The 7,938-nt window shown below is 30.7% G+C and overlaps 2 protein-coding genes and 1 long non-coding RNA gene across 9 annotated transcripts; 2 read left to right on the forward strand and 1 right to left on the reverse strand.

Moving 5' to 3' along the window:
* Nucleotides 1-3,889: 3,889 nt before the first annotated feature.
* Nucleotides 3,890-5,515, forward strand: LOC127259053 (josephin-like protein). 7 transcript variants are annotated; one of them, XM_051286197.1, is made up of 4 exons: nucleotides 3,890-4,009; nucleotides 4,117-4,257; nucleotides 4,423-4,518; nucleotides 4,796-5,515. In XM_051286197.1, the coding sequence occupies exons 3-4, from the start codon at nucleotides 4,435-4,437 to the stop codon at nucleotides 5,258-5,260; spliced, it is 549 nt and encodes a 182-aa protein (XP_051142154.1). In that variant the 5' UTR covers nucleotides 3,890-4,009; nucleotides 4,117-4,257; nucleotides 4,423-4,434; the 3' UTR covers nucleotides 5,261-5,515. The 7 variants fall into 7 exon arrangements, with proteins under 7 accessions (XP_051142154.1, XP_051142155.1, XP_051142158.1 ...); XM_051286198.1 differs by having other exon boundaries at nucleotides 3,900-4,009; nucleotides 4,107-4,257; XM_051286201.1 differs by having other exon boundaries at nucleotides 3,911-4,257; nucleotides 4,796-5,133; nucleotides 5,220-5,515.
* A 120-nt stretch (nucleotides 5,516-5,635) lies between these two features.
* On the reverse strand, nucleotides 5,636-7,113 carry LOC127259056 (uncharacterized). The gene is made up of 4 exons (XM_051286203.1): nucleotides 7,004-7,113; nucleotides 6,701-6,907; nucleotides 6,250-6,450; nucleotides 5,636-6,043 (listed from the first exon to the last, which is right to left on the reverse strand). Exons 1-4 carry the CDS (start codon nucleotides 7,007-7,009, stop codon nucleotides 5,990-5,992), a joined length of 468 nt encoding a protein of 155 aa, XP_051142160.1. The 5' UTR covers nucleotides 7,010-7,113; the 3' UTR covers nucleotides 5,636-5,989.
* LOC127259057 (uncharacterized) lies at nucleotides 6,412-6,890 on the forward strand. The gene is made up of 3 exons (XR_007840431.1): nucleotides 6,412-6,540; nucleotides 6,617-6,650; nucleotides 6,755-6,890. It is a non-coding gene; the product is annotated as an uncharacterized LOC127259057 (long non-coding RNA).
* Nucleotides 7,114-7,938: the final 825 nt, after the last annotated feature.

Here is a 7,938-nt window from a genome sequence, read left to right on the forward strand (position 1 = left end):
TTGTAGTGATGCAATCGTTTGTTGAAAATAAGCACAATAAGTCAAGAATAATTGTAGTTTACAAAAATGCATGAGTACAATTTTGGTTGATACAACAATATATGGTATATATAATTGATATTTTATATATATATTTTTTAATTTCTTTCATGACACCCGGTCGATGTCGACAGTAACCTTGATATTGTAGCTGAAACGAAAAGAGTACGTGATAATAATTGTTAACATATTTTACAAAAATTTAAAAATTGCATTGTTATTAATCATCAAAATAATAGCCTCACTACAAGAAAGTTGATTTTTAACTAAATAAAAATAATTCATAGCAAAAATATTTTTTAATCAAAATTAAAAATAGAGATATAACTACAAAAATATGATTTCGTAACTAAAATTATTTTGCTATAAAATTAAAATTTATAACAAAAGAGTTTTAGCAACAAAATATGTATGATTTTTTTAGCCAAATAATTATATCTATGAAAAATAATTTTATAGCTAAAACCTTCTTGCTATGAAGATAGAATTTTAGAGATAAAATTATTTTTTATTGCTAAATGACACGTTTTAACTACAAAATATTTTGTAGTTAAAAATATTATAGTTGATTAGATACTTTTTTGTAGTGCTTATATATAGACATCATAAAATAGACTCGATATACTCTAATAAAACCAATACAACTTATTATGAATAAAATCAAATCGAAATCTAAATCTACCAAATCTAAAATAAGTCAATCCAAATTAATTTAAACAAATATTAAACTAAATCTAAATTTAAAATATCTCAACAATAATTATTTATTCATACATATAATGTTAATCTATTAGAATTATTGTCATATAATATGTCAATGCTAGTAAAACTCAGTGTAATAACATAGTTATTAGATAATATATTAAATTTTTTGTCATTTAAATTTATTATATTTTTTAGACTCTCATAAACATATATTCTTAATTTTCTTTTGATATATATATATAAATTATACCATTTTTGTATATATATATATATATATACTTAAAACTAACAAAAAATAAATACATTAAAAAACTGTACCAAAAAATTCAAGTACATATTTGGAAGATGAATGTAGTTTTTTTTTTTTTTTTTTTTCTAATATCGTATATGCTAATAAATATTATGTATTAAAAACATTTGACATAATTATTGAATGATTAAAAATAATTGATAAGAGAAGCATAAATAAAATTTGTAGAAACTTATAGGAGTAATATTCAATATACTATGAATAACAAATTTTTCGATTAAATATAAATTTTATTAAAAAAATAAATATATAATCACAAAAGTATGCCAAAAAATTCAAGTACATTTTTTGAGGATGGATGTAGTTTTTTTATTTTTTTTAATATCGTATATGCTAATAAATACTATGTATTAAAAGTATTTGACAAAATTATTGAATGATTAAAAATAGTTGATAAGAAAAGCATAAATAAAATTTGTAAAAACTTATAGGAATAATATTCAATATACTATGGATAACAAATTTTTCTATTAAATATAAATTTTATTAAAACAATAAATATATAATCACAATTGATAACTAAATCTAAATAGTACGTGAAAATTGATTTTGTTTACTTAGTGCTTTTAGTTGGTACATTTTTATAAATATTATTAAAAAATACTCCTTCCGTCTACTTACAATGTTTACATATTTCTATTTTTGGATGTTTAATTACAAAGTTAATATTTCATTAAATACCTTATTTTTTCCCACAAATACTCTTACTTTACATCACATTATTACTTTTACAAAAAAAAGTAAGGGCAAAAATGTCATTACACTACTCACTATAATTAAAATACTATTATTTCTTAAATACCGCGCCAAAAGTAAATGTAAACTTTGTAAGTGGACGGAGAGAGTATAATATACATATATTAATATAATATAATAATTTTGATGCTTTATTCACTCACAAAAAATAAATAATTCAATACAAAATACTATTTTTTATATTATTAACATAATTTTTCATACATAACATAAAGATTCATCCAAAAATTACAAATAAACAAACTCATTATTTTATCGTTTTTCTATAAAAATATTATTCAATCTACTCGTATCTATTGTACATTTTATTATTTTAGTCTAATTTGAATCAATTCTCCTATTACTATATAGTAATATCTCAATATCACTGTAGAATTATTTATACTTTATTATTATTAAATGAGAATAAAATTAGACAAAAAAAAAGATAGACAAAAAAAATTAAAAAAAGTAAAAAGCTGCTTCCTCCAAAAAGAGATTTTTTTGTAAGTTGCTCTCCTAAAAAGATTCAAACTGTATTCGAAAAAGTAATAAATTAAAAAGAGATAGACGAAAATAAAGGAGAAGAAAACAAGAAGATAAAAGGAAGATAGACAAGAAATTAAATAAAGTAACAAACAGAACATAGATAAAGATAAATGAGAAGAAAGTAAGAAGATAAAAAGAAGATACACAAGAAATTAAAGAAAGCAAAAAGCAGCTTCCTAAAAAAAGGATCCGAAACTGTGTTCACAAAAGTAATAAATAAAAAAAATTGAACAAAGATAAAAAAAAGAAAAAACAAGAATATAAAAGGATGATACACAAGAAATTAAAGAAAGCAAAGAGTAATAAAAAAAAAAAAAAAAAAAAATGGACAATGATAAATGAGAAGAAAACAAGAAGATAGAAAAGAGATAGACAAGAAATTAAAGAAAACAAAAAATAATAAATCAAAAAAAGAGAAAAATGGACAAAGATAAATGAGAAGAAATAAGATCAAAAGAAGATAGACAAAAAATTAAAGAAAATAAAATATAATAAATAAAAAAAAAAAGAGGAAAAAATAACAAAGATAAATAAAAAGAAATCAAGAAGATAAAAAAGATAGAGAAAAAATTACTCTCTCCGTCCCATAACAAAATATTTATTTTTCCATTTTAGTCCATCTTATAACAAAGTATGCATTTCCTTTTTTAGTAACTGTACTATCTACCTAACATTACAAATACCCTTATAACTTACAATATATTACACAAATGTCATTACTTTTATATCACACATACTAACAATGTTATTTTAGTTGTTTCTACTTTATTTCTACTATATCCCAATATAATATTAATATTTCTAAAATTACGTGCAAAAAACAAATGTATATTTCTTACTTAGTCTGGTTTACGCAAGGGATGAAGTGGCTGCTTCGATAGCGCTAGGTCTGCGCTTGGGCTTAGGGGCTAGGAAGTAAGCCCCACAACCCAAAGCGTTTTGGGACGGAGGGAGTATAAAAAAAAAGCAAAAAGAATAAATAAAGGTAAGGCAGGAAGAAAAAAAGTAATTGAGAGATAGATAAATTGCATAAAATCTCAAAGTGAAAATATATTGTGTATGTGTGTTTTTTTTTTTTTGTTCTATTTATACTACTATCTAACCTAATATAGATAATTTTGATATTTAATTTTATTTATAATCTATCATTACCTAGGATAAAATAAAATAATTATTCAAATTAGACTATTAGACTTTTGCTTTATTTAGGCCGATTGGTCGATCTTTTTTCTTTTTTTCGAGTCCAAATATTTCGAAATAATATTGAGATAACAAATTGTAAATATACTCAAATTTATACTTATTTATTTTAATATTCTTGTTAAATTAAAATATAATAACAAAATAATATTCTTGAACTCCGTTTGGTAACGTGGTCCCATCAGAAATCAAACGTAGGCAGGCAGGTAAGACTGTTTTGAGGATCTTTGATCCCGGACTAGCATTGTAGAATAAACACCCGGACTAGCATTGTAGAATAAACACCCGGACTGATGGACGGAGACTGCGAAGTCCGAACTCCATGTCGGCAAAGTAAAATAAAATAAAATAACTGCTAATAAATTAATAAATAATTAATCTTCTCACTGCGTGGACTTCACGTTTCCTGCTTTGGTCGATCGCCGGCGGATTGCACTTCGGAGAAGTCGCCGAAGAGAGCCTCTGAGCTAGGTTTCTTGTTTGTTCTTCGTGTGTGCTCTCTTTGAATTGAATTGAATTCTAACATTATGGAATGCTTTGCGAAGCTGTAAGTTGCTATTGATTGTAGTTTTCTTCAGGTTTTGTCGCCGCGGGAAGTTATAGGGTTCTTTTGGAAAGAGAGTAAGATTCGGTGGTCGGCGGATGAGATATCAATTGTGGCAAAGGAAAATAATATACGAATCGCAAGCTCTTTCTTCGCACGGTGAATCTTCCATTGGGTAAGCCAATTTTTTATTTCATTAAAAGTGGCGTTGTGCTTCTGTCTGTAAGAATCGAGCTTGATAGTTTGCTAAATGTGATTGCTGTGTACCGTTCGGACTGATTACTGGCTAGGTTGTGTACGTTAGCTTTAATGCCTTTGTTGTGCCTTTCTCATTGTGTAGATTTAGTGGATAATGGATAATGAAGAGAAGTCTGTATACCATGAGCGACAAAAATTACAGTTTTGCTTGTTGCACACTCTCAACAATCTGTTCCAGGTATCCTATCTCTGTTCTCTGGTTTGATGGTGCATCGAGTGCATAGTTTTGCATACTATTATTCCTTTGTATCTATAGACTGTTCTTGAATTGTATTTGGAACCAAAATGCTGATAACTGCAAAGGATTTGATGAAATTTGGTCTTATGTTGTGTACTTGTGTGATTGTTGTAAGTTCTTCTTGTCCACCTTCAATGTTATTCCATTGTATTGGTTGCATTAAGACTCTTGATTGTAAAATGGAATATCTGATGAGGATGTTCTGTGTGTAATTCAGGAGAATGAAGCATTCACCCGGGCAAATTTGAATGCCATTGCTGGAAAACTAGACCTCGAGGACCCAAACAAGACAGCATGGACTCCCTTGTCAGTGGTCTTTAAGCCACATCATAATACTCTTACAGGGAACTATGATATAAATGTTCTAATCTCTGCCCTTGAAGAAAGAGGTAAAAGGGTAGTATGGCATGATCGTCGTTGTAGAGCATCTTCAATTGATCTTGATGGACCGGAGGACAAGTTGTTTGGCATTGTACTCAATGTTCAGGTCAGAAGGTATGCTGGCCTTTGGAAAAGTAGGCATTGGATTGCATTAAGAAGAGTAGAAGGAATTTGGTATAATTTGGATAGTGATTTATCTCATCCCCATCCCTTTAAAAATACCGATGAAGTTAGAGAATTCTTGGATGTTGTGATGTCAGCTGGTGGAGAGATTTTGCTTGTGATGAATGGGGAGGAATGAAACTTTGAGAAGATAGATCGAAACACGAGAGAGTTTTCACTGGGATTTTGGGGCATTCAGCAGCTGAGTCGGTTGACCTACTGGCTGTAAAACGATAGGACCTATATGGTGTTAGAGGCCACAGTGAGTAGTATATAGGGTTTAGGGTTTAGGGTTTAGAGGCCACAGCAACTGTTTACCCTTTTGTTAATTGGAAGTATTGATGATCTTATTTTGTCTTAATTTTAATTATCTTTGAAGCAGCTTGCTTGTTGATATCTGTGTGTATATAAATATAATTTAATGGTTTTGGTCATTGAAATGCCTGCTGCAATTTTGTTCATTACTCAACAGTGATGGCAGAACAGTAGCTGCTGAAGAAACAAAACATGCGAGTGAGACAGTGCAATTATAGCCTTCCAACAACTTTAGTACCACATGATAATGTCCCCTCCATGCTTACAGTACCCGCACTTTTTAAATAATTTCTACAAAAAGCACTCAATAGAAATTGGAAATAGAGCTCACAGAGACAGGCAAACAGTGCTTTAGGAAGGAGATTATCATATCATAATGATGAATTATCTTCTTGGGCTAAACAAATATCTGGGCTTCTTCTGCAACCACTTAACCTTCACTAACTGCCTCTCAATAACTGCTCTGGTAATATTTTCTTGCTCCTGAATTTTGCTCCCCATCATATGCAGTATTTCTTTATTTACCATTGTTCTCTGTGCTTCTGCAGGAAGTTCAACACACACATGTCGGCCGCAGGCAGCTTGAAAAGATACCCCATGCCCTCTTCTGCAAAGTTAAACGACAAAATAAGTCATTAGCAAATGGGTTTACATCATATCTTTAACTTTTACCTTTGCCATTACATTTACACACTAAAGAATTTGTCTCCATTGGGAGTTTTGTTTGTGTTTGTGGACACAGTTGTTCAAATATTTTCATGGCTTCAGGCAATGATGAGTATTCAAACAAAAAGTAGAAGTGAATGTACGTACCCTCTTGGCGTGTTGGCGGAGGAGGTGAGGGGAGATCTTGTACAGATCTTCGTCAACAGCTTTAGGTGCTGCGGTGGGAGAAGGAAAAGCATGTGGCGACACTGACACAGGGCTCCCCCCGGATTTAACCTCACAATCATCATCACACATCACCCACCCATCCTTTTTCCCTTCTTTCCCTTTCGGATATCCTCTTTTACCCTGCAAATATCACCATCAGATTTAACCCATCCTACACTCCCCCTTTAAGCCACAGAGTATGATATATACCCAGTTAATTAAAATGAAGGCGTAAGTATAATGTGATGCTGTTATTATGTTTTGATTCTTGCCTTAGTCTCTTAATCTGACTGTTCTATCTATACAGCAAAGGCACCACAGAAATGTCAAAAAGCTAAAAGGTATTTTACTTTTCTAGTTAATTGTTGTGTTAATTAGAGAAGGGACTTACTCTTCTTCGGGGAACAACAATCATGGCAGGTGTAACAACATCGTTCTCGTGCAGATCCCCAGCCACGTACAAATCTTGCTCCTCAGGAAAGCTGTAGTGGAGCAGCCCAGCTTGCCTTGCAGATTCAAAGCACTGTGTGAAAGGTAAGTCATAGTTGCAATCCCAACTCCCAAATGCTGGAACATGGCTCCTCCGAAAGTAAAATTCCTGCACATATACCTCTAATGAATAAAATGAAATATATGATGAAAGACCAGTTCTTGCATGAAAAAACAAAATTTGAATACAATGCTAATGACTTACATCCATTGGTAGAGAGAGAGAAAGTGGGGGGAGAGGAAGAGGAAAGGATAATGAAGATAGTGTGGAGGTTGATTGACTTTGTGTGCAGAGTCTAAAGAAACTTCTTTTGATTTCTTTTGAGAATGATGGATGGGACTTTCTTCTTGTTAGGCCTCTTTTCCACTGGGAGTTAGAGAGGGAGGAGAAGTATTTAAAGGGCGTGGGTAAAAAGGAGAGCTAAAATAGGGTCTTTCTCTCTTTCTTTCGTTTCTGGTGAGTGTGGGGTGTTTTTATACATTAATTGAAAGTTAATGAATAGTTTAGTTGAAAAAAGTGGGAAAAAGTAAAGAAGCCCTTGTATTAAAATACAATAAAATTAATGCTAGCAGACAGAAAAACACAGATGCAAGGTCAAGAGTGACAGGGTCCTTGCTTTAGTTAAATATACAACAATGGAAGTAATCTTTAAGGCTTTAATGAGGTGTGTCATTAGTTTGCCTGGTTTGTCTCTGGTAAAGTGTATATTCTCATGGGAAGAAATGTTCATAAAAAGCAATAAAGTTTTTGCAGATGAAAACGGAAAGGGCATAGGAATAGGTTTAATGAGATGATCAATCAGTGGCAGTGCTGTGGTATGAGGTTTAGTTTTTACCATTGAATGGTCGGTTTCAGCATCGTAATTGAAGTCTTTGTAGATTCAAGATTCTTCTAATTAGAAATAAAAAAAACACATGTGGGCAATTAAGTAAACTAAAGAGAAACCCTTCAACCACTGCTGTATTTAAGTTTTACTCCATTGTTGTCTCAAATTTTGGATTTTTTATAGGATCAGTGTGATTTATCTTTTTAGTGGTGGTTAGATTTCAACACTTACTTAAAATCAAATGCACACTAAAAGACAAAGTAGAAAGACCCTAACCCCTCTTTCCACAACACAATAATTAACAATGACGTAC

This window comes from Andrographis paniculata, unplaced genomic scaffold (assembly GCF_009805555.1).
Source record: "Andrographis paniculata isolate CXL003 unplaced genomic scaffold, ASM980555v1 Contig5END, whole genome shotgun sequence".
NCBI classification, from domain to species: domain Eukaryota; kingdom Viridiplantae; phylum Streptophyta; class Magnoliopsida; order Lamiales; family Acanthaceae; genus Andrographis; species Andrographis paniculata.

Excerpts from the sequence above, each read along its gene's own strand:
- LOC127259053 (XM_051286197.1), top strand. The coding sequence starts at position 4,435 with ATGGATAATGAAGAGAAGTCTGTATACCATGAGCGACAAAAATTACAG. Across the intron at positions 4,519-4,795 it reads CTCTCAACAATCTGTTCCAG|GAGAATGAAGCATTCACCCG; the intron begins GTATCCTATCTC and ends TGTGTAATTCAG.
- LOC127259056 (XM_051286203.1), bottom strand. Across the intron at positions 6,451-6,700 it reads TTGTTGTTCCCCGAAGAAGA|GGTAAAAGAGGATATCCGAA; the intron begins GTAAGTCCCTTC and ends TGATATTTGCAG. Across the intron at positions 6,044-6,249 it reads TCCGCCAACACGCCAAGAGG|AAGAGGGCATGGGGTATCTT; the intron begins GTACGTACATTC and ends TTAACTTTGCAG.